Raw genomic sequence first — 24289 nt, 5'->3', positions numbered from 1 at the left:
GTGTCCTGGGCCTTCTCCCACTCGGTCCGCGCCGTTTCCTGGGCCTTCTCCCGCTCGGTCCGCGCCGTGTCCTGGGCCTTCTCCTGCTCGGTCCGTGCTGTGTCCTGGGCCTTCTCCCGCTCGGTCTGCGCTGTGTCCTGGGCCTTCTCCCGCTCGGTCCGTGCTGTGTCCTGGGCCTTCTCCAGCCGCTGCTCCCGCTCAGTCCACGCTGTGTCCTGGGCCTTCTCCCGCTCGGTCTGCGCTGTGTCCTGGGCCTTCTCCCGCTCGGTCCGTGCTGTGTCCTGGGCCTTCTCCCGCTCAGTCCACGCTGTGTCCTGGGCCTTCTCCCGCTCAGTCCACGCTGTGTCCTGGGCCTTCTCCCGCTCGGTCTGCGCTGTGTCCTGGGCCTTCTCCCGCTCGGTCCGCGCCGTGTCCTGGGCCTTCTCCCGCTCGGTCCGTGCTGTGTCCTGGGCCTTCTCCAGCCGCTGCTCCCGCTCAGGTCCGTGCGGAGAATCCGGGTTCAAATCCGGCCTCGGGTGACTGTCTGTGTGGAGTTTGCACATTCTCCCTGTGTTTGTGTGGGTTTTCTCCGGGTGCTCCGGTTTCCTCCCACAGTCCAAAGATGTGCGGGTTAGGTTGATTGGCCCTGATAAAAATTGGCCCTTAGTGTTGGGGGGGATTAAATACGTGGGGTTATGGGGATAGGGCTTGGGTGGGATGGCTGTCGGTGTAGGGACCGGGTGCTAGGGTTTGGATGATCAGCCATGATCTCGTTGAATGGTGGGGCAGGCTCGAAGGGCCGAATGGCCTACTCCTCCTATCTTCGATGTTTCTATGAGAAGCGGGGCCTATTTCCTTTAGAACAGGAACAGGTAAGAGGAGATGGGTTGAGATGTATAAAATAGCAAAAGATTCTGATGCAGGAAATTGTGACCCACCAGGACAGCGGGGGAAGCAGAATGGGGAAAATAACTGGAAAAAAGAGAAAATTGTAATTGTCTGGGGAAAGGACAGGGGAATGGGACTGAGGGGCGAGCTGTATCAGAGAGAGGGCACAGGGCGATGGGGGAATGGAGAAAGGACAGGGGAATGGGACTGAGGGGAGAGCTGTATCAGAGAGAGGGCACGGGGCGAAGGGGGAATGGGGAAAGGACAGGGGAATGGGACTGAGGAGAGAGCTGTATCAGAGAGAGGGCACAGGGCGATGGGGGAATGGGGAAAGGACAGGGGAATGGGACTGAGGGGAGAGCTGTATCAGAGAGAGGGCACAGGGCGATGGGGGAATGGGGAAAGGACAGGGGAATGGGACTGAGGAGAGAGCTGTATCAGAGAGAGGGCACGGGGCGATGGGGGAATGGGGAAAGGACAGGGGAATGGGACTGAGGGGGGAGCTGTATCAGAGAGAGGGCACGGGGCGATGGGGGAATGGGGAAAGGACAGGGGAATGGGACTGAGGAGAGAGCTGTATCAGAGAGAGGGCACAGGGCGATGGGGGAATGGGGAAAGGACAGGGGAATGGGACTGAGGGGAGAGCTGTATCAGAGAGAGGGCACGGGGCGATGGGGGAATGGGGAAAGGACAGGGGAATGGGACTGAGGGGAGAGCTGTAGGGCATTCTGGAGGGGGAGGGTGAACAGCCAGAGGTCGTGGTCCACATTGGTACCAACGACATAGGTAAAAAGAGGGATGAGGTCCTGCAGCAAGAATTTAGGGAGCTAGGTGAAGGATTAAAGAGCAGGACCTCAAAGGTTGTAATCTCTGGATTACTCCCGGTGCCACGTGCTAGTGAGTATAGAAATAGGAAGATAGAACAGATGAATGCGTGGCTAAAGGGATGGTGCAGGAGGGAGGGCTTTAGTTTCCTGGATCACTGGGTCTGCTTCTGGGAAAGGTGGGACTTGTACAAGTCGGACGGTTTACACCTGAACCAGAGGGGAACCAATATCCTTGCGGGGAGGTTTGCTAGCACTGCTGGGGGGGGTTTAAACTAACTTGGCAGGGGATGGGGTACAGAGTGGAGCTATAGTAGGGGGTGATTTACAGCCAAATACAGAGGAAAAAACAAGTCAGCTGGGAAGGCAGAGCAAATATGTGAAGGCAAAAGGGAATATGGCAGGGCTGGAAGGCATTTATTTTAATGCAAGGAGTCTTGCAAATAAGGTGGATGAACTGAAGTTGTTGTTGAACACATGGGAGTACGATATTGTTGCCATCACGGAGACATGGTTGAGGGAGGGTCAGGACTGGCAGCTCAATATTCCGGGGTATAGAATCTTCAGGCGAGACAGAGGGGGGTGTAAAAGGGGAGGGGGTGTTGCAATATTAATTAAGGAGTCAATTACTGCTGTAAGGAGGGATGATATATTAGCGGGTTCCTCTAATGAGGCCATATGGGTAGAACTTAAAAACAAAAAGGGGGCAAGCACTTTGCTGGGAGTGTACTATAGGCCCCCAAACAGTCAGGGGGAGATAGAGGAACAGATATGTAGGCAAATCTCAGAGAAGTGTGAAAATAATAGGGTAATAATAGTGGGGGATTTCAACTTCCCCAATATAAATTGGGATAGTCAGAGTCTGAAAGGCTTAGAGGGTGCAGAATTCTTAAAGTGCACCCAGGAGAGCTTTTTGAGCCAACATGTAGAAAGTCCTACAAGAGAGGGGGCGGTACTGGACCTAATTCTAGGGAATGTAGCCGGGCAAGTGGTGGAAGTATCAGTAGGAGAGCATTTTGGCGACAGTGACCATAATTCGGTGAAATTTAAGGTGGTCATGGAAAAAGACAAAGACGGCCCGGAAATAAGGGTTCTAAATTGGGGGAAGGCCGATTTTAATATGATAAGGCAGGATCTGGCCAAAGTGGACTGGGAGCAGCTACTTATAGGAAAATTCACATCAAAACAGTGGGAGACTTTCAGAAGGGAAATAGAGAGAGTACAGCGCCAACATGTTCCTGTAAAGGTCAAGGGTGGGACCAACAAGCAAAGGGAACCTTGGATGACAAGGGAGATACAAAAATGCATTAGAAATAAAAGGGGGGCTTTTGGCAGTTACAAAAGACTAAAGACGGAAGAAGCCCTAGAGGAGTATAAAAAGTGCAGGGGCATACTTAAAAAAGAAATTAGGAGGGCGAGGAGGGGCCATGAAATAACACTGGCGCGCAAAATAAAGGAAAATCCTAAGATGTTTTATAAGTATATTAAGGGCAAGAGGATAACCAGGGAAAGGGTAGGGCCCATTAGGGACCAAAGTGGCAATCTGTGTGTAGAACCAGATGATGTAGGCGGGGTTTTAAATGAATTTTTTGCATCTGTGTTCACTATGGAGAAAGACGATGCAGACATAGAAATCGGGCAAGGGGATTGTGACATACTTGAACATATTAGCATCGAGAGGGAGGAGGTGCTAGCGGTTTTAGCAGGCCAAAAAGTGGATAAATCCCCAGGCCCGGACGAGATGTATCCCAGGCTGCTGTGGGAGGCAAAGGAGGAGATTGCAGGGGCTCTGACACAAATTTTCAGAACCTCTCTGGCCACAGGGGATGTACCAGAGGACTGGAGAACAGCTAATGTAGTACCATTATACAAGAAGGGTAGCAGGGATAAACCAGGGAATTACAGGCCAGTGAGCCTAACATCTGTGGTAGGGAAATTATTGGAAAAAATTCTGAGGGACAAAATTAGTCTTCACTTGGAGAGGCAAGGATTAATCGGGGATAGTCAGCATGGCTTTGTCAAGGGTAAATCATGTCTGACAAATCTGATTGAATTTTTCGAGGGGGTGACTAGGGAGGTGGATGAGGGAAATGCTGTGGATGTGGTTTACATTGACTTCAGTAAAGCTTTTGACAAAGTCCCGCATAGGAGACTGGTCAAGAAGGTAAGAGCCCATGGGATCCAGGGTGCCTTGGCGCGTTGGATCCTAAACTGGCTGAGTGGCAGGAGGCAGAGGGTGATGGTCGAAGGTTGCTTTTGTGACTGGAAGCCTGTGTCCAGTGGGGTACCTCAGGGATCGGTGCTGGGTCCCTTGTTGTTTGTGATCTACATAAATGATTTGGATGAGAATGTAAAAGGGATGATCAGTAAGTTTGCAGATGACACGAAAATTGGTGGGGTGGTAAATTGCAAGGGGGAAAGCCTCAGGCTACAGGACGATATAGACGGGTTGGTCAGATGGGCGGAAAAGTGGCAAATGGAATTTAACCCTGAAAAGTGCGAGGTGATGCATTTTGGACGGACAAATAAGGCAAGGGAATACACAATGAGTGGTAGGACCCTAGGAAGTACAGAGGGTCAGAGGGACCTCGGTGTACATGTACATAGATCTCTGAAGGCAGCGGAACAAGTAGATAAGGTGGTTAAAAAGGCATATGGGATACTTGCCTTCATTAGCCGAGGCATAGAATATAAGAGCAGGGAGGTTATGATGGAGCTGTACAAAACGCTGGTGAGGCCACAGCTGGAGTACTGTGTGCAGTTCTGGTCGCCTCACTATAGGAAGGATGTGATTGCTTTGGAGAGGGTGCAGAGAAGATTCACCAGGATGTTACCTGGGATGGAGCGCCTCAGCTATGAAGAAAGACTAAACAGGCTGGGGTTGTTTTCCTTGGAGCAAAGAAGGCTGAGGGGGGACCTGATTGAGGTGTACAAAATGATGAGGGGCATAGATAGGGTAGACAAAGAGGAACTTTTCCCCTTAGTAGGGGGGTCAATAACAAGGGGGCATAGATTCAGGGTAAGGGGCAGGAGATTTAGAGGGGATTTGAGGAGGAACTTTTTCACCCAGAGGGTGGTTGGAATGTGGAACTCAATGCCTAAAAGGGTGGTAGAGGCAGGAACCCTCACAACATTCAAGAAGCATTTGGATGAGCACTTGAAATGCCATTGCATACAAGGCTATGGACCAAATGCTGGAAAATGGGGTTAGACTGGACAGGGATGGATGGGCGGCGCAGACACGATGGGCCGAAGGGCCTCTTTCTGTGCTGTAAAACTCTATGACTCTATGTATCAGAGAGAGGGGATGGGGGAATGGGGAAAGGACAGGGGAATGGGACTAAGGGGAGAGCTGTCTCAGAGAGGGGGCACGGGGGTGGGATGGGTCCACATGGAGCAACCCGGCTGATTGCCCACACCCTGGGGGTGGGGAGGAGCAGGCAGCGGGCTGCTTCGCTGGGTTCGTGCCCCGGGGTTGGGGAGAAGGAGGAGGGCCCTGGGTTGGTTTCCTCGGGCCTATGCTGTGGTTATTTAAAAAACAGAGAAGAGAATTCTGGATAGACTCAGCAGGTCAGGCAGCCTCTGTGGAGGGTGGAAGGTCAGGTTAATGGTTCAGCTCGATGACCTTTGGTCAGAACGCTACCCTGCTAAGTAAAGAAATTAAGGATAGTATTCGACTAAAAACAAGGGCATATAAGGTAGCCAAATCTAGTGGGAGGATAGAGGATTGGGAAAACTTTAAAAGACAGCAAAAAATAACAAAAAGATTGATTAAGAAAGGGAAGATAGATTATGAAAGTAAATTAGCAAAAAATATAAAAACAGATAGTAAGAGTTTTTATAGTTACATAAAAAGAAAAAGGGTGGCTAAAGTAAATGTTGGTCCCTTAGAGGATGAGACCTGGAAATTAATGGTGGGAAATATGGAGATGGCAAAAAAACTGAATGAATATTTTGTATCAGTCTTTACAGTAGAAGACACTAAGAATATCCCAACACTGGACAAACAGGGAGCTATAGGGGGGGAGGAGCTAAACACGATCAAAATCACTAAGGAAGTGGTACTCGGTAAAATAATGGGACTCAAGGTGGATAAATCACCTGGACCTGATGGCTTACATCCTAGGGTCTTGAGGGAAGTGGCGGTAGGGATTGTGGATGCATTGGTAATAATTTTCCAAAACTCCCTGGACTCAGCAAAGGTCCCGGCAGACTGGAAAACTGCTAATGTAACGCCCTTATTTAAAAAGGGCAGACGACAGAAGGCTGGAAAGTATAGACCAGTTAGCCTAACATCTGTGGTAGGTAAAATATTGGAGTCCATTATTAAGGAGACAGTAACAGGACATTTGGATAATCATAATTTAATAGGACAAAGTCAGCATGGTTTTATGAAGGGGAAGTCATGTTTGACAAATTTGTTGGAGTTCTTTGAGGAAGTAACATATAGGGTGGATAAAGGGGAACCAGTGGACGTAGTGTATTTAGACTTCCAAAAGGCATTTGACAAGGTGCCACACAAAAGATTATTGCTTAAGATAAAAAATCACGGGATTGGGGGTAATATTCTGGCATGGATAGAGGATTGGCTATCTAACAGAAGGCAGAGAGTTGGGATAAATGGTTCATTCTCGGACTGGCAATCAGTGACTAGTGGTGTTCCGCAGGGGTCAGTGCTGGGTCCCCAACTCTTTACAATCTATATTAACGATTTGGAGGAGGGGACCGAGTGTAACATATCAAAGTTTGCAGATGATACTAAGATGGGAGGGAAAGTAGTAAGTGAGGAGGACATAAAAAACCTGCAAGGGGACATAGACAGGCTAAGTAAGTGGGCAGAGATTTGGCAGATGGAATACAATACTGGAAAGTGTGAGGTTATGCACTTTGGCAGGAAAAATCGTAGAGCATGTTATTATCTTAATGGCAAGAAACTGGAAAGTACTGAAGTACAAAGGGATCTGGGGGTCCTGGTGCACGAAACTCAAAAGGTTAGTATGCAGGTGCAGCAATGGAATGTTGGCTTTCATTGCTAGGGGGATAGAATATAAAAATAGGGAGGTATTGCTTCAGTTGTACAAGGTATTGGTGAGACCGCACCTGGAATACTGCATACAGTTTTGGTGTCCATACTTAAGAAAAGACATACTTGCTCTCGAGTCAGTACAAAGAAGGTTCACTCGGTTAATCCCGGGGATGAGGGGATGGACATAGGAGGAGAGGTTGAGTAGGTTGGGACTCTACTTATTGGAGTTCAGAAGAATGAGAGGCGATCTTATTGAAACATATAAGATTGTGAAGGGGTTGGATCGGGTGGATGCGGGGAGGATGTTCCCGATGATGGGTGAAACTAGAACTAGGGGGCATAGTCTTAGAATAAGGGGCTGCTCTTTCAAAACTGAGATGAGGAGAAATTACTTCACTCAGAGGGTGGTAGGTCCATGGAATATGCTGCCCTAAAAAGCTGTAGAAGCTACATCATTACATAAATTTAAAACAGAAATAGACAGTTTCCTAGAAGTAAAAGGAATTAAGGGTTATGGGGAGCGGGCAGGAATTTGGACATGAGTCTAGGTTCGGATCGGTCATGGCCCTGTGGGTAGCGGAGCGGGCCCAGGGGCCGTGTAGCCTGATCCTGCTCCTATTTCGTGTGTCTAATTCTGTTAGATTCAGGAGATGGTTCTGTGATAGTAGATTGGCGGTCAGTAGATCAGCCGTGATCTTATTGAATGGTGGAGCAGGCTCGAGGGGCCGATTGGCCTACTCCTGCTCCTATTTCTTATGTTCTTATGTTCTGCCTCAGTTAGCTTTTTAATCAGCGATGTAAAGGTTGTGATTCTGACCCCAGCGTCCCGCTCCCACTCCACAGAGAGATGGGAATCGTCTCACTGAATGAATGGGGTGCCAGAGCTCAGCAAACCAGCCTGTTTGGTCACCTTCCTCCCTCTGGGGTTTTTATATTGGGAAGTATTTACTGAAATATTCTTCATGTCTACTGGGGACATTGCAGAATGCAGCAACACTATTTTGTTCTTTCGCTCTGGCAAGACTGCATTTAATGCCCATCCCTAGGTGGGCTGAGGACATCGAGAGGGGAGTGGGACTGGGACTGGAGTCACGTGTAGACCCAGACCGGGTAAGGGCAGCAGGTTTCCTTCACTGAAGGACGTCAGTGAGCCAGTTGGGTTTTTATGATAATCCGACAGCTTTGATGGTCATTTTATCTGGTGCTAGCCAACAAATCACCAGATTTCCCAACTTGCCCTGGTGTGATTTTAACTCGTGATCTAGAAACATAGAAGATCGGAGCAGGAGTCGGCCATTCGGCCCCTCGAGCCTGCTCCGCCATTCAATGAGATCATGGCTGATCTCTGGATTGCTGGTCCACTAGTCTGCCGTGTGAGAGGTAGACTGGAGGGACAGACCGAGCTGAGCTCTGACTCTGTTGTGTGTCATGTCCACAGGTACAGGGATAACCCCTTTGCAGTGGGTGAGGGGTTTGGCTCACACTGGGAGATGGATACCGGACTCCGCTGGACACTGGAGAGGGAGCAGGCCAAGGAGACAGACATCAGCATTGCCAGCATTCAGCCAGTGGCAGAGCGGTTAGCTGAACCTTTTCCTTACTCCATATTCCAGCATTCTGCAACCCTCCCCCACCCCTGCAGTCTGTGTGTGTGTTTAAATAAATCAGTATCCTGTGGAGCCCCACCCCCACCCTCTCCTGTCTGTGCTTTCTCTGTCTCTGTGCATATGTTTATTTCGAATGCTGCCTGATCTCGGTTTCTCAGATTGTCTCTTGGATTACAGGCCAGCAAGTCGCCGAAAACCAGACGGCGTTGCTCCTCCTGAATCGAACAAGGCTCAGCAGAAATTCGCCCACGCCAAGGCCATTTCTTCAGACATGTTCTTTGGGAGAGAGGATCAGGCAGAGGTGAGCGCTGGGCGTGGATGGTCGGGGTCTCTAGGTCAGGGTGGCAGGAGATGGCTGTCCATGAGATGTTAATTTACGAGGGCTCCCTGAAACCCTCGGGTCCCATCTGGTTATTGCAGTCTTTAACTTGTTAACACCTGACCTCTGCTCTCTTTCTCTCTTCTCCCCCCCCCCTCCATGTTTCAGTTTGAAGCGAGGGTCCGGTTGGATCGATTGTCCGCAAGCTCCTCCATCAGCTCCTCTGATCTCTTTGGTGATGGCAGAGGGGACTCCGCAGGTGAGTGCCCGTGCGGAACCAGCGGCAAGTCGGGTCACTGTGCAAACACATCCTAAGGCGCCTCTCGGAGACCTGAGGAAAGAATAGATGGAAACTAAGGGGATGGCTCAAAGCTTGGTCACAGAGCTGGGTTTTAAGGGAGGCGTGCAGGAATGGAACTCCAGAAATTGGGCATAGACAGCCACCAATGGTGGTGGGAAGGGAGTGGGGGCTGTGCAAGAGGATTGATGGGGTGGTGGGGGTGAGGTCCAAGGATTAGAACTTTTAAAATGTTGGTGTTGTTGGACCGGGAGCCAACGTAGGTGAGTGAGCACAGGGGGTGATGGGTGAACAAGACAAGACTGGGTGCGAGTTAGGACACGGGCAGTGAGCACAGGGGGTGATGGGTGAACGGGACTGGGTGCGAGTTAGGACACGGGGCAGTGAGCACAGGGGGTGATGGGTGAACAAGACTTGGTGCGAGTTAGGACACGGGGCAGTGAGCACAGGGGGTGATGGGTGAACGGGACTGGGTGCGAGTTAGGACACGGGGCAGTGAGCACAGGGGGTAATGGGTGAACAAGACTGGGTGTGAGTTAGGACACGGGGCAGTGAGCACAGGGGGTGATGGGTGAACGGGACTGGGTGTGAGTTAGGACACGGGGCAGTGAGCACAGGGGGTGATGGGTGAACGGGACTGGGTGCGAGTTAGGACACGGGGCAGTGAGCACAGAGGGTGATGGGTGAACGGGACTGGGTGCGAGTTAGGACACGGAGCAGTGAGCACAGGGGGTGATGGGCGAACGGGACTGGGTGCGAGTTAGGACACGGGGCAGTGAGCACAGGGGGTGATGGGTTAACAAGACTTGGTGCGAGTTAGGACACGGGGCAGTGAGCACGGGGTGATGGGTGAACAAGACTTGGTGCGAGTTAGGACACGGGGCAGTGAGCACGGGGTGATGGGTGAACGGGACTGGGTGTGAGTTAGGACACGGGGCAGTGAGCACAGGGGTGATGGGTGAACGGGACTGGGTGTGAGTTAGGACACGGGGCAGTGAGCACAGGGGGTGATGGGTGAACGGGACTGGGTGTGAGTTAGGACACGGGGCAGTGAGCACGGGGTGATGGGTGAACGGGACTGGGTGTGAGTTAGGACACGGGGCAGTGAGCACGGGGTGATGGGTGAATGGGACTGGGTGTGAGTTAGGACAGGGGGTGATGGGTGAACGGGACTGGGTGTGAGTTAGGACACGGGGCAGTGAGCACAAGGGGTGATGGGTGAACGGGACTGGGTGTGAGTTAGGACACGGGGCAGTGAGCATAGGGGGCGATGGGTGAAAGGGACTGGGTGCGAGTTAGGACACGGGGCAGTGAGCACAGGGGTTGACAGGTGAACGGGACTGGGTGCGAGTTAGGACACGGGGCAGTGAGCACGGGGTGATGGGTGAACGGGACTGGGTATGAGTTAGGACACGGGGCAGTCAGCACGGGGGGTGATGGGTGAACGGGACTGGGTGTGAGTTAGGACACGGGGCAGTGAGCACGGGGTGATGGGTGAACGGGACTGGGTGCGAGTTAGGACACGGGGCAGTGAGCACGGGGGGTGATGGGTGAACGGGACTGGGTGTGAGTTAGGACACGGGGCAGTGAGCACGGGGGGTGATGGGTGAACGGGACTGGGTGTGAGTTAGGACACGGGGCAGTGAGCACGGGGTGATGGGTGAACGGGACTGGGTGTGAGTTAGGACACGGGGCAGTGAGCACGGGGGGTGATGGGTGAACGGGACTGGGTGTGAGTTAGGACACGGGGCAGTGAGCACAGGGGGTGATGGGTGAACGGGACTGGGTGTGAGTTAGGACACGGGGCAGTGAGCACGGGGTGATGGGTGAACGGGACTGGGTGCGAGTTAGGACACGGGGCAGTGAGCACGGGGTGATGGGTGAACGGGACTGGGTGTGAGTTAGGACACGGGGCAGTGAGCACGGGGGGTGATGGGTGAACGGGACTGGGTGTGAGTTAGGACACGGGGCAGTGAGCACAGGGGGTGATGGGTGAACGGGACTGGGTGTGAGTTAGGACACGGGGCAGTGAGCACAGGGGGTGATGGGTGAACGGGACTGGGTGCGAGTTAGGACACGAGGCAGTGAGCACATGGGGTGATGGGTGAACGGGACTGGGTGTGAGTTAGGACACGGGGCAGTGAGCACAGGGGGTGATGGGTGAACGGGACTGGGTGTGAGTTAGGACACGGGGCAGTGAGCACAGGGGGCGATGGGTGAACGGGACTGGGTGTGAGTTAGGACACGGGGCAGTGAGCACAGGGGGTGATGGGTGAACGGGACTGGGTGTGAGTTAGGACACGGGGCAGTGAGCACAGGGGGTGATGGGTGAACGGGACTGGGTGCGAGTTAGGACACGGGGCAGTGAGCACAGGGGGTGATGGGTGAACGGGACTGGGTGTGAGTTAGGACACGGGGCACTGAGCACAGGGGGTGATGGGTGAACGGGACTGGGTGTGAGTTAGGACACGGGGCAGGGAGCACAGGGGTGATGGGTGAACGGGTCTGGGTGTGAGTTAGGACACTGGGCAGTGAGCACAGGGGGTGATGGGTGAATGGGACTGGGTGCGAGTTAGGACACGGGGCAGTGAGCACAGGGGGTGATGGGTGAACGGGACTGGGTGTGAGTTAGGACACGGGGCAGTGAGCACGGGGTGATGGGTGAACGGGACTGGGTGTGAGTTAGGACACGGGGCAGTGAGCACAGGGGGTGATGGGTGAACGGGACTGGGTGTGAGTTAGGACACGGGGCAGTGAGCACAGGGGGTGATGGGTGAACGGGACTGGGTGTGAGTTAGGACACGGGGCAGTGAGCACAGGGGTGATGGGTGAACGGGACTGGGTGTGAGTTAGGACACGTGGCAGTGAGCACGGGGTGATGGGTGAACGGGACTGGGTGTGAGTTAGGACACGGGGCAGTGAGCACAGTGGGTGATGGGTGAACGGGACTCGGTGTGAGTTAGGACACGGGGCAGTGAGCACAGGGGGTGATGGGTGAACGGGACTGGGTGTGAGTTAGGACACGGGGCAATGAGCACAGGGGGTGATGGGTGAACGGGACTCGGTGTGAGTTAGGACACGGGGCAGTGAGCACAGGGGGTGATGGGTGAACGGGACTCGGTGTGAGTTAGGACACGGGGCAGTGAGCACAGGGGGTGATGGGTGAACGGGACTGGGTGTGAGTTAGGACACGGGGCAATGAGCACAGGGGGTGATGGGTGAACGGGACTGGGTGTGAGTTAGGACACGGGGCAGTGAGCACAGGGGGTGATGGGTGAACGGGACTGGGTGTGAGTTAGGACACGGGGCAGTGAGCACTGGGGGTGATGGGTGAACGGGACTGGGTGTGAGTTAGGACACGGGGCAGTGAGCACGGGGGGCGATGGGTGAACGGGTCTGGGTGTGAGTTAGGACACTGGGCAGTGAGCACAGGGGGTGATGGGTGAACGGGACTGGGTGTGAGTTAGGACACGGGGCAGTGAGCACAGGGGGCGATGGGTGAACGGGACTGGGTGTGAGTTAGGACACGGGGCAGTGAGCACAGGGGGTGATGGATGAACGGGACTGGGTGCGAGTTAGGACACGGGGCAGTGAGCACAGGGGGTGATGGGTGAACGGGACTGGGTGTGAGTTAGGACACGGGGCAGTGAGCACAGGGGGTGATGGATGAACGGGACTGGGTGTGAGTTAGGACACGGGGCAGTGACCACAGGGGGTGATGGGTGAACGGGACTCGGTGCGAGTTAGGACACGGGGCAGTGAGCACAGGGGGTGATGGATGAACGGGACTGGGTGCGAGTTAGGACACGGGGCAGTGAGCACAGGGGGTGATGGGTGAACGGGACTGGGTGTGAGTTAGGACACGGGGCAGTGAGCACAGGGGGTGATGGGTGAACGGGACTGGGTGTGAGTTAGGACATGGGTCAGTGAGCACAGGGGGTGATGGGTGAACGGGACTCGGTGTGAGTTAGGACACGGGGCAGTGAGCACAGGGGGTGACGGGTGAACGGGACTGGGTGTGAGTTAGGACACGGGGCAGTGAGCACAGGGGGTGATGGGTGAACGGGACTGGGTGTGAGTTAGGACACGGGGCAGTGAGCACAGGGGGTGATGGGTGAACAGGACTGGGTGTGAGTTAGGACACGGGGCAGTGAGCACAGGGGGTGATGGGTGAACGGGACTGGGTGTGAGTTAGGACACGGGGCAGTGAGCACAGGGGGTGATGGGTGAACGGGACTGTGTGTGAGTTAGGACACGGGGCAGTGAGCACGGGGTGATGGGTGAACGGGACTGGGTGTGAGTTAGGACACGGGGCAGTGAGCACAGGGGGTGATGGGTGAACGGGACTGGGTGTGAGTTAGGACACGGGGCAGTGAGCACAGAGGGTGATGGGTGAACGGGACTGTGTGTGAGTTAGGACACGGGGCAGTGAGCACAGGGGGTGATGGGTGAACGGGACTGGGTGTGAGTTAGGACACGGGGCAGTGAGCACAGGGGGTGATGGGTGAACAGGACTGGGTGTGAGTTAGGACACGGGGCAGTGAGCACAGGGGGTGATGGGTGAACGGGACTGGGTGTGAGTTAGGACACGGGGCAGTGAGCACAGCGGGTGATGGGTGAATGGGACTGGGTGTGAGAGTTAGGACACGGGGCAGTGAGCACAGCGGGTGATGGGTGAACGGGACTGGGTGTGAGTTAGGACACGGGGCAGTGAGCACAGGGGGTGATGGGTGAACGGGACTGGGTGTGAGTTAGGACACGGGGCAGTGAGCACAGGGGGTGATGGGTGAACGGGACTGGGTGTGAGTTAGGACACGGGGCAGTGAGCACAGGGGGTGATGGGTGAACGGGACTGGGTGTGAGTTAGGACACGGGGCAGTGAGCACAGGGGGTGATGGGTGAATGGGACTGGGTGTGAGTTAGGACACGGGGCAGTGAGCACAGGGGGTGATGGGTGAACGGGACTGGGTGTGAGTTAGGACACGGGGCAGTGAGCACAGGGGGTGATAGGTGAACGGGACTGGGTGTGAGTTAGGACACGGGGCAGTGAGCACAGGGGGTGATGGGTGAACGGGACTGGGTGTGAGTTAGGACACGGGGCAGTGAGCACAGCGGGTGATGGGTGAACGGGACTGGGTGTGAGTTAGGACACGGGGCAGTGAGCACAGGGGGTGATGGGTGAACGGGACTGGGTGTGAGTTAGGACACGGGGCAGTGAGCACAGGGGGTGATGGGTGAACGGGACTGGGTGTGAGTTAGGACACGGGGCAGTGAGCACAGGGGGGTGATGGGTGAACGGGACTGGGTGTGAGTTAGGACACGGGGCAGTGAGCACAGGGGGGTGATGGGTGAACGGGACTGGGTGCGAGTTAGGACACGGGGCAGTGAGCACAGGCGGTGATGGGTGAACGGGACTGGGTGTGAGTTAGGACACGGGGCAGTGAGCACAGGGGGTGATGGGTGAACGGGACTGGGTGTGAGTTAGGACACGGGGCAGTGAGCACAGCGGGTGATGGGTGAACGGGACTGGGTGTGAGTTAGGACACGGGGCAGTGAGCACAGGGGGTGATGGGTGAACGGGACTGGGTGTGAGTTAGGACACGGGGCAGTGAGCACAGGGGGTGATGGGTGAACGGGACTGGGTGTGAGTTAGGACACGGGGCAGTGAGCACAGGGGGTGATGGGTGAACGGGACTGGGTGTGAGTTAGGACACGGGGCAGTGAGCACAGGGGGTGATGGGTGAACGGGACTGGGTGTGAGTTAGGACACGGGGCAGTGAGCACAGGGGGTGATGGGTGAACGGGACTGGGTGTGAGTTAGGACACGGGGCAGCAGAGTTTTGAATCTCAAACTTATGGAGGGTGGAAGATGGGAGGCCGGCCAGGAGAGCGTTGGAATAGTCGAGTCTGGAGGTAACAAAGGCAGCGATGAAGGTTTCAGCAGCAGATGAGCTGAGGCAGTGGTGGAGGCAGGCGATGTTACGGAGGTGGAAATAGGCGGTCTTTGTGATGCAGCAGTTACGTGGTTGGAAGTTCATCTCGGTCAAATATGACACCAAAGATGCGAAGAGTCTGGTTCAGTCTCAGAAAGTGGCCAGGGAGAGGGATGGAGTCGGTGGCTGGGGAACGGAGTTTGTGGCGGGGCCAAAATCGATGCTTTCGATCTTTGGAATGTTTAACTGCAGGAAATCGAGGCTCATCTGGGTGTCGCACAAACAGTGAGACAGAGGCAGTGGAGGCGTCCCCACAAGTGATGACGGTATACAGCTTGGTGGCATCAGTGTATGTGTGGAAGCTGATGTTGTGTCTTCGGATGATGTCACCAAGGGTAAGCATGTGGAAGAGGAGAGGGTCAAGGATAGAAGAGGAGAGGGTCAAGGATAGAAGAGGAGAGGGTCAAGGATAGAAGAGGAGAGGGTCAAGGATAGAAGAGGAGAGGGTCAAGGATAGAACAGGGCTTTCTGGGACCTCAGACAGCAAAATGCTGAGACAATTAAATCCTTTAAAAAGGAGTTGGATAAATGTCTGATTAGGAATTATACCAGAGGTTCCAGGGACAGTAGTCCAAGATAATGGAATATTGTACAGGTCAGGATGTCTCCAAGGCTGGGGGAAGGGCAGGCTTATTCCCTGTGAGAGCAACAGGCCAGAGTTGAAGAATGAATAATAAAATTGTATGCAATTACCATCAGAGATTAGCAAGGGTTTATACAATATTTTCCCTCTTGGTATATTGGAGATTAAATGGGTGTCTAGAGTCCATGATAGAGTAGAGTGTACATGGGCTGTACAAGGAGATTAAATGGGTGGGTAGAGTCCATGATCAGGGAGTGTGTACATGGGATGTGGGAGGAGATTTAATGAGTGGGTAGAGTCCATGATCAGGGAGTGTGTACATGGGATGTGGGAGGAGATTAAATGGGTGGGTAGAGTCCATGATCAGGGAGTGTGTACATGGGATGTGGGAGGAGATTTAATGAGTGGGTAGAGTCCATGATCAGGGAGTGTGTACATGGGATGTGGGAGGAGATTAAATGGGTGGGTAGAGTCCATGATCAGGGAGTGTGTACATGGGATGTGGGAGGAGATTTAATGAGTGGGTAGAGTCCATGATCAGGGAGTGTGTACATGGGATGTGGGAGGAGATTAAATGGGTGGGTAGAGTCCATGATCAGGGAGTGTGTACATGGGATGTGGGAGGAGATTTAATGGGTGGGTAGAGTCCATGATCGGAGTGTGTACATGGGATGTGGGAGGAGATTTAATGGGTGGGTAGAGTCCATGATCAGGGAGTGTGTACATGGGATGTGGGAGGAGATTTAATGGGTGGGTAGAGTCCATGATCAGGGAGTGTGTACATGGGATGTGGGAGGAGATTTAATGAGTGGGTAGAGTCCAGGAGTGTATATGGGGTTGGGAAGGAGCAGGATTTGATGAGCTAGAGTTTGTAAGAAGGGAGCACGAAGCGAGGTCCCACAGTTGAGGGCAAGTCTGGCTGTTTTTAGTGGTAGTGTTGATTGAGGGAGGAATATTGGCCTGGACGTAGAGGGGGGGTGAGTCCCACGAGGAATATTGGCCTGGACGTAGAGTGGGGGAGAGGGGGTGTGAGTCCCACGAGGAATATTGGCCTGGACGGGGAGAGGGGGGTGAGTCCCACGAGGAATATTGGCCTGGACGTGGAGAGGGGCTGTGAGTCCCACGAGGAATATTGGCCTGGACGTAGAGGGGGGAGAGGGGGTGTGAGTCCCACGAGGAATATTGGCCTGGACGTGGAGTGGGGGAGAGGGGGGTGAGTCCCACGAGGAATATTGGCCTGGAAGTAGAGTGGGGGAGAGGGGCTGTGAGTCCCACCAGGAATATTGGCCTGGACGTGGAGAGGGGGGTGAGTCCCACCAGGAATATTGGCCTGGACGTAGAGGGGGAGAGGGGGGGTGAGCCCCACGAGGAATATTGGCCTGGCCGTAGAGTGGGGGAGACGGGGGGTGAGTCCCACGAGGAATATTGGCCTGGACGTAGAGGGGGGGTGAGTCCCACGAGGAATATTGGCCTGGACGTAGAGTGGGGGAGAGGGGGGGTGAGTCCCACCAGGACTATTTAACATCCACCTGGACTGACAGTACTCATTCGAAGGTCTATCTCTGAATCCCTCAGTACTGCACTGGAGTGTCAGCCTAGATTGTGTGCTCACCTTTAAAACAAAAGGGTAGAGGAGGGTGAGGTGTGAAAAGAGAAGGCCTGATGGAGGTCTTTATGATTATCAAAGGGTTTAAAAGAGTAGATGTGGAGAAGATGTTTCCACTTGCGGCCAAGACCAGGACTAGGGCCCATAAATATAAGAGTCACTAATAAATCTAATGGGGAATTCAGGAGAAACTTCTTTACCCAGAGAGTGGTGAGAATGTGGAACTCGCTGCCACAGGGAGTGGTTGAAGTGAATAGTATCGATGCATTTAAAGAAACAAATTTCAGGGGAAGCTAGATTAAAAACATGAGGGAGACAGGAATAAAAGGATATGTTGATGGAGATGAAGAGGGGTGGAGGAGGCTCGATGCTAGTGTGGAGCATAAACTTGTTGGGTTGAATGGGCTGTTTCTGTAAAATTCTGTGTGTGAGATTTACACCCTCAGTATTGTAGAACAGAGCTATAATGTCACCAGCAAAGCCTGGGCCCCACTCCTGGTGACCATCAGCTCACTGTGTAAAGCACCTTGGTCCAACAGAGTTGTCTCTTTTCCAGATGGTGTCCCAATGATCAGCGTGCTTCCGTCTGGCCCGGATATGACCCACTTCAAGCAGGGAGTGAAGACGGTGGCAGGGAAGCTGTCTGTGCTCGCCAACGGAGTGATGAATAGTATTCAGGTGAGGGTCGGGCTGACTGGCTCATGGCTTTCGATCCGGACTCCCTTGGCTGCTATGGGTAGTGCTGGGTCATTCTCGTACACCAGTTACATCTCAGCATTGTTCATTAAAGTGTTGGTAACTGTGACCTTCCCATGGGTAGGACACCCCTGAACTCGGCTCTGGTGTTCAGCCCTCAACCTGTGCAGACTGAGGCTGGTTATCCTTGTTACTTTGCAAGTGAACGGAGAGGCTCTACTGCCCCACCGGACCTTCTGAGGCATTGGTCACAAAACCCCCACCAACCCCTTCGTCTCAGTGACCTCCTTCAGCCCCAAGAGCCACCTTACACCAGAGAGGATGGGGGAAGGACATGGAGAGTGGAGGCCAGCGTGGGTGTGGGGTGGGGATGTTTGGTTGTGGTGATCACATGGTATTTTGGAGGGGGCCTCTTCCAGTGTGGCATAAACCTATTCAGTGTGATGGCCTATTCCCCCCCCCCCCACCAAACACACACATGCCCCTCGCACCACCCCCCCCCCCCCCCCCCCAACACATCCACTGGTTCCCCCTTATCTATTCTACTAGTTACAACCTCAAAAAAACAGATTTGTCAAACACGATTTCCCTTTCATAAATCCGTGTTGACTTTGCCCAATCCTATTATTATTTTCTAAGTGCCCTGTTACCACATCCTCAATAAAAGATTCTAGCATTTTCCCTATTACTGATGTCAGGCTAACTGGTCTGTAGTTCCGTTTTCTCTCTCCCTCCTTTCTTAAATAGTGGGGGTACATTTGCTACCTTCCAATCCGCAGGAACCGTTCTAGAATCTATGGGATTTTGGAAAATGACAACCAATGCATCCACTATCTCTATAGCCACCTCTTTCAAAACCCCAGGATGTCGGCCATCAGGTCCAGGGGATTTATCGGCTTTCAGTCCCATTAAGAAACAGCAAGGGGCAGAGAACATTAGTGGGAGTTGTTTATAGGCCCCCATACAGTAGTTGTAATGTAGGGTAGAGTATAAATCAGGAAATTAGAGGTGCATATTCCCCCAACACACACTGCCCTGGTACCACAGTCTAATATCAGGACCCTCTTCTCTCGGCATCTCTCATCATTCCCTTTTCTCCCCCTGGACAGGATCACTACGGGTCGTACTGAGGCCGGAGCTGGCTGAGAAATGGCTCCAATTCTGCAGCGATCAACAGCTGGCTCTCTCCAGACATCACTATTTGGTTTTGATTAGGCCTTGAAGCAGTTTGAATTTATTTGTGAGATGTGGGTGAGAAATTCTCGGTACAGACAATCTCTCCTTCTCTTGGTTTCCACAGCTTCACCAATTGAAAAGGATATCTGGTCATTGTGATGTTGCAGGGATGTATCTAACCCCCCTGTCCATACAATCAGAGAATCATACAGCACAGAAGGAGGCCATTCGGACCATTGTGCCTATGCCGGCTCTTTGAAAGTGCTAAACCTTTATAAATCACTGGTTAGTCCTCAGCTGGAGTGCTGTGTTCCCTGCTGGGCACCACACTTTAGGAAGGATGTCAGGACCTTGGAGAGGGTGCAGAGGAGATTTACCAGAAAGGTCCCAGGGATGAGGAACTTCAGTTATGTGGAGAGACTGGAGAAGCTGTCTCTCCCGCTCTATCCCCATAGCCCTGCATATTTTTCCCCTTCACGCATTCGTAACTTTTAAAAGTTATTATTGAATCTGCTTCAGGCAGAGCATTCCAGATCACAACAACTTAAAATAAATCCTCCCCTCTCCCTCCGGTTCTTTTGTCAATCTGTGCCCTCTGGTTACCGACCCTCCTGCCACTGGGAACAGTTTCTCCTTATCAAAACACCTCCTAAAAACCCCTCAACCTTTTCTGATCTAAGGAGAACAACCCCAGTCTTTCCATGTCCCTCATCCCTGGGACCATTGCAGTAAATCTCCTCTGCACCCTCTCCAAGGCCTTGACAACCTTCCTAAAGTGCAGTGCCCAGAATTGGACCCAATCCTCCAGCTGGGGCCGAACCAGTGTTTATAAAGGTTTAGCATAACTCGCTTGCTTTTGCACTCTATTCCTCTATGAATGAAGCCAAGGATTCCATATGCTTTTTAACATTCTTCTCAAATGTCCTGCACATACACCCCCAGGTCTCTCTGTTCCTGCACTATTTAATATTGTATCCTTTAGTTTATATTGCTGTACCATGTCCCAGTCTGACCTCACCGACTGGGATGCTAGTGCTGGGAGAAGAACGGGAATAAAGCCAATCAGTATTCATTAAAATTTTGGCCAAACTATTTTCCAGCCCTGTTATTTAGGATCGTGGCAATGGGAGGCTGTCTGTACCAATGCAGCAGCAGCCTGCTGGAGGTGGAGAGATTGTGTTCACGGGGACTTCAGTAACAAGAGCCAGACTGTCCCCATGTGGAATACCCCCACACAGTGTGTGACTGCTGTTTGTTGATTAGCGTGTGTGCCTGGCGGGGCGGGTTAAGGACGGAGCCCTCTTGCCAAATGGAATAATGCCGTTGGTTTCTCATTTTTATTTATTTTAATGATCGGAGTTTGAACGTCAGAATGTTGGATGATGTGCAGCTCGCTCCGACTATTGGCTGTGTCGCATCAAACTCCTCCCCTCCCCCCACTGCAGGGGTGAGGGGCGGCTCAGCTGGATAACTTCAGTGTTATGGGTTGATATATTCTGTCTCCCTGCACCATTTCCCCTCAGATCTTAACTCAGTGCCTGTGGTCACTGATGATCAGAGAGCACTGCCCCAGAGGAGCCAGTTCCAGGGTTACCTTGCCCACAACAGCAGTGAGTGATCAGCGCAGGGCACAGCATGAATCTGGCAGCTGTAGCATGTCCAGCTGTGTGTCTCTGGCCAACCCTGGGATCTGGAGGTGGAGCAGTGCAGTGACACCGTTCCCCTGGTCTGAGCTAATAACTAACTAGTGATTATTTCCTATGGTCTTTCAGTGGAATGTTCCTAACTTAATGCATTAACCACAGCCTGACTGAACCCTGCATTACACCGAAATCTCTTTCTAAAACTTTGTAATGCTGACGATAAATAAATGGCGATCTACGAGTGATGCTGCAGCTCACTCAGTCTAAAGGTTCTCCGTGTCTGATCTTTTATTCTATTCATCCCAGTCAGCGACTGGGAATGAAGGAGTGGGGTGTGGAACTCCTTAAACAGGACATTCCTAAATCATCTGTGGAAAAGTGGTCAAAAAATCTCAAACTGGACAATGTAATGCCGAGGGGGAAGGTAAGGTATCGAGTAACCAAGAAAAGTGCTGAAGGTCAGCTCGTTGTAGCTGTCCTTGTGGGCCAGGAGTGCGCCCTTTAGGCTCCTCCCACCTGCCACAAAGCAGGCAGGAAACCAAAGAACACAAACGGTGAGAAATATGTACAAAGATGTATTTATAGTCTCTCAATTTACAGCCATCGTGGGGTCTGATATCAAATAAAAATACATTTTAAATCAACAGCACTCACTCTGTGACTGAAACAGGCTGTGAACCTGCTGCTACACTGGCAGAGTTAGTCAGTGATCGAGGTGGGCAGAGTAACAGGCCCGTGGCGCACAGTTGCTGGGGATCTGCTGAAGCGCCGAGCTCTGTACGATGCTTGCTGAAGAGAGTTGATTATGAACAGTACAATCTGGTTTCCAACTCATGGGTGTGAGGGACTGGTTAACCCCAATTGTAAAAATAGATCTTCTGCCAAACTGGTAAATAATCCATCAGCGGACCTGGAACAGAAAGAGATCAGGTCAGTAGAGCAAAGTCTCCAACCCCCCCCCCCCACCTCCAGGATCCCTGAACCAGGAGTCCTAGATTTCCTCCTCCGAGGTCAAAAATTCCCCTTTCCCTCCTCGGATCCACAATAGCCCCTCTCCTGTCCCAGCCACCCGCCCCTCCCCGGCCCAAACATGCTGCTTCAAGATTGCAGACAGGAGGAGAGGGAATCACGCGAGCGCGGAGACACTTGTCCTGACATCTGTACTTACGAGCCACCAGTCCGACCCCTGGAACATAGTCAGCGAGCAACCGCAGCAGGAACAGAATCTTGGACCTGGAGGGAGGAACAAAGCAGGAGATGAGGGGAGCAGGCTTGGAACATCTTCACTCAGTGCTGGTTCCAAAAAGGAACAGGTGCCTGGAACAGTGTCCAGAGAACAGGAGCCCAGATACACCACCCCCCCCCCCTCCAGTGAACAGGTGCCCAGATACCCCCACCAAAGTGTCCAGGAGACCCCATACACCCCAGTGAACAGATGCCCAGATACCCCGAGTGAACAGGTGCCCAGATCCCACCCACCGTGTTCAAGATACCCCCCTGTTTCCAGTGAACCAGAGCCCAGTTACCTGTCCAGTGGCCCAGATACCCACCCCACCGTGTCCACTGAACAGGGGCCCAAATACCCCCCCCCAATGTCTAGTGAACAGGAGTCTAGATACCCGACACAGCCCTGAAACGGAAAGCGAGTACCGAGCATCTCTCACTCTGAGTATCGGTCGTAGAACGGGGACCGCAGCAAATAGTACAGCAGCAGGAACGTCCTTCGTCGCAGCTCAGCTCGCTCTACCTGCCTCATCGCCTTGGGGTCTCTCATCAAACTCAAGCTGTGGGAGACACAGGTTACTGGTTACAAAATACAGCACAACGGCGTCAGTATAACTGCACTCCGCTCCTTGTAAACAGGTCAGTGCGCTGGAGTCAGTATAACTCCGTTCCCTGTAAACGGGTCGGTGCGCTGGAGTCAGTATAACTCCGTTCCCTGTAAACGGGTCGGTGCGCTGGAGTCAGTATAACTCCGTTCCCTGTAAACGGGTCGGTGCGCTGGAGTCAGTATAACTCCGTTCCCTGTAAACGGGTCGGTGCGCTGGAGTCAGTATAACTCCGTTCCCTGTAAACGGGTCGGTGCGCTGGAGTCAGTATAACTCCGCTCCCTGTAAACGGGTCGGTGCGCTGGAGTCAGTATAACTCCGCTCCCTGTAAACGGGTCGGTGCGCTGGAGTCAGTATAACCCCGCTCCCTGTAAACGGGTCGGTGCGCTGGAGTCAGTATAACCCCGTTCCCTGTAAACGGGTCGGTGCGCTGGAGTCAGTATAACCCCGTTCCCTGTAAACGGGTCGGTGCGCTGGAGTCAGTATAACCCCGTTCCCTGTAAACGGGTCGGTGCGCTGGAGTCAGTATAACCCCGTTCCCTGTAAACGGGTCGGTGCGCTGGAGTCAGTATAACTCCGTTCCCTGTAAACGGGTCGGTGCGCTGGAGTCAGTATAACTCCGTTCCCTGTAAACGGGTCGGTGCGCTGGAGTCAGTATAACTCCGTTCCCTGTAAACGGGTCGGTGCGCTGGAGTCAGTATAACTCCGCTCCCTGTAAACGGGTCGGTGCGCTGGAGTCAGTATAACTCCGCTCCCTGTAAACGGGTCGGTGCGCTGGAGTCAGTATAACCCCGTTCCCTGTAAACGGGTCGGTGCGCTGGAGTCAGTATAACTCCGTTCCCTGTAAACGGGTCGGTGCGCTGGAGTCAGTATAACTCCGTTCCCTGTAAACGGGTCGGTGCGCTGGAGTCAGTATAACTCCGCTCCCTGTAAACGGGTCGGTGCGCTGGAGTCAGTATAACTCCGCTCCCTGTAAACGGGTCGGTGCGCTGGAGTCAGTATAACTCCGCTCCCTGTAAACGGGTCGGTGCGCTGGAGTCAGTATAACTCCGTTCCCTGTAAACGGGTCGGTGCGCTGGAGTCAGTATAACTCCGTTCCCTGTAAACAGGTCGGTGCGCTGGAGTCAGTATAACTCCGCTCCCTGTAAACGGGTCGGTGCGCTGGAGTCAGTATAACTCCGCTCCCTGTAAACGGGTCGGTGCGCTGGAGTCAGTATAACTCCGTTCCCTGTAAACGGGTCGGTGCGCTGGATCCCCCTCCATGAACGCGAGAGTGGGCAACTGCTGACCCACCTGGCAATGTCCAGGATTCCAGACACGAGCCACGGCTTCCAGGATCTCTGTCCCCATATTCCCAAACCGGTCACTGGGAGCACGGGGTTAAGGAAGGTAACAGACTCGGGAACACCGGAAACCGCGGGATAACTGAGGGGAGAGAGCAGCTGGGAACGGCCTCCTCCTGTTCCGGCGTAAGGCTCGAGGGGCTGAATGGCCTCCTCGTGTTCCGGCGTAAGGATCGAGGGGCTGAATGGCCTCCTCCTGTTCCGGCGTAAGGCTCGAGGGGCTGAATGGCCTCCTCGTGTTCCGGCGTAAGGATCGAGGGGCTGAATGGCCTCCTCCTGTTCCGGCGTAAGGCTCGAGGGGCTGAATGGCCTCCTCCTGTTCCGGCGTAAGGCTCGAGGGACTGAATGGCCTCCTCCTGCTCCAGAGTGAAGCTCGAGGGGCTGAATGGCCTCCTCCTGTTCCGGCGTAAGGCTCGAGGGGCTGAATGGCCTCCTCCTGTTCCGGCGTAAGGCTCGAGGGGCTGAATGGCCTCCTCCTG

At 53.4% G+C, this 24289-nt stretch overlaps 2 protein-coding genes across 6 annotated transcripts in view; one reads left to right on the top strand and one right to left on the bottom strand.

Moving 5' to 3' along the window:
• Positions 1 to 20906, top strand: part of arfgap2 (ADP-ribosylation factor GTPase activating protein 2) — a 73078-nt gene extending 52172 nt beyond the window's left edge. For 2 of the 3 annotated variants that reach the window (XM_086007458.1, XM_086007455.1), the window contains 5 exons: positions 8156 to 8296; positions 8502 to 8625; positions 8812 to 8902; positions 15127 to 15269; positions 17680 to 17801. In XM_086007458.1, the coding sequence (XP_085863584.1) occupies positions 8156 to 8296; positions 8502 to 8625; positions 8812 to 8902; positions 15127 to 15269; positions 17680 to 17694 (514 nt within the window). In that variant the 3' untranslated portion in view covers positions 17695 to 17801. Of the gene's footprint in view, positions 1 to 8155; positions 8297 to 8501; positions 8626 to 8811; positions 8903 to 15126; positions 15270 to 17679; positions 17802 to 18928 lie in introns of those variants that run through there. The other variant, XM_086007457.1, reaches the window with a different exon arrangement.
• A 294-nt stretch (positions 20907 to 21200) lies between these two features.
• pex16 (peroxisomal biogenesis factor 16) overlaps positions 21201 to 24289 on the bottom strand; it is a 241255-nt gene continuing 238166 nt past the window's right edge. For all 3 annotated transcript variants that reach the window (XM_086007459.1, XM_086007461.1, XM_086007460.1), the window contains 4 exons: positions 23761 to 23833; positions 22303 to 22422; positions 21807 to 21871; positions 21201 to 21548 (listed from right to left, as the gene is read on the bottom strand). In XM_086007459.1, the coding sequence (XP_085863585.1) occupies positions 21490 to 21548; positions 21807 to 21871; positions 22303 to 22422; positions 23761 to 23833 (317 nt within the window). In that variant the 3' untranslated portion in view covers positions 21201 to 21489. The remainder of the gene's footprint in view (positions 21549 to 21806; positions 21872 to 22302; positions 22423 to 23760; positions 23834 to 24289) is intronic.

This window comes from Somniosus microcephalus, chromosome 15 (genome assembly GCF_052327205.1).
Source record: "Somniosus microcephalus isolate GS21.2 chromosome 15, FLI_Smic_1.0, whole genome shotgun sequence".
Classification (NCBI taxonomy): Eukaryota; Metazoa; Chordata; class Chondrichthyes; order Squaliformes; family Somniosidae; genus Somniosus; species Somniosus microcephalus.
This window is presented reverse-complemented; position numbering and strand designations above follow the sequence as displayed.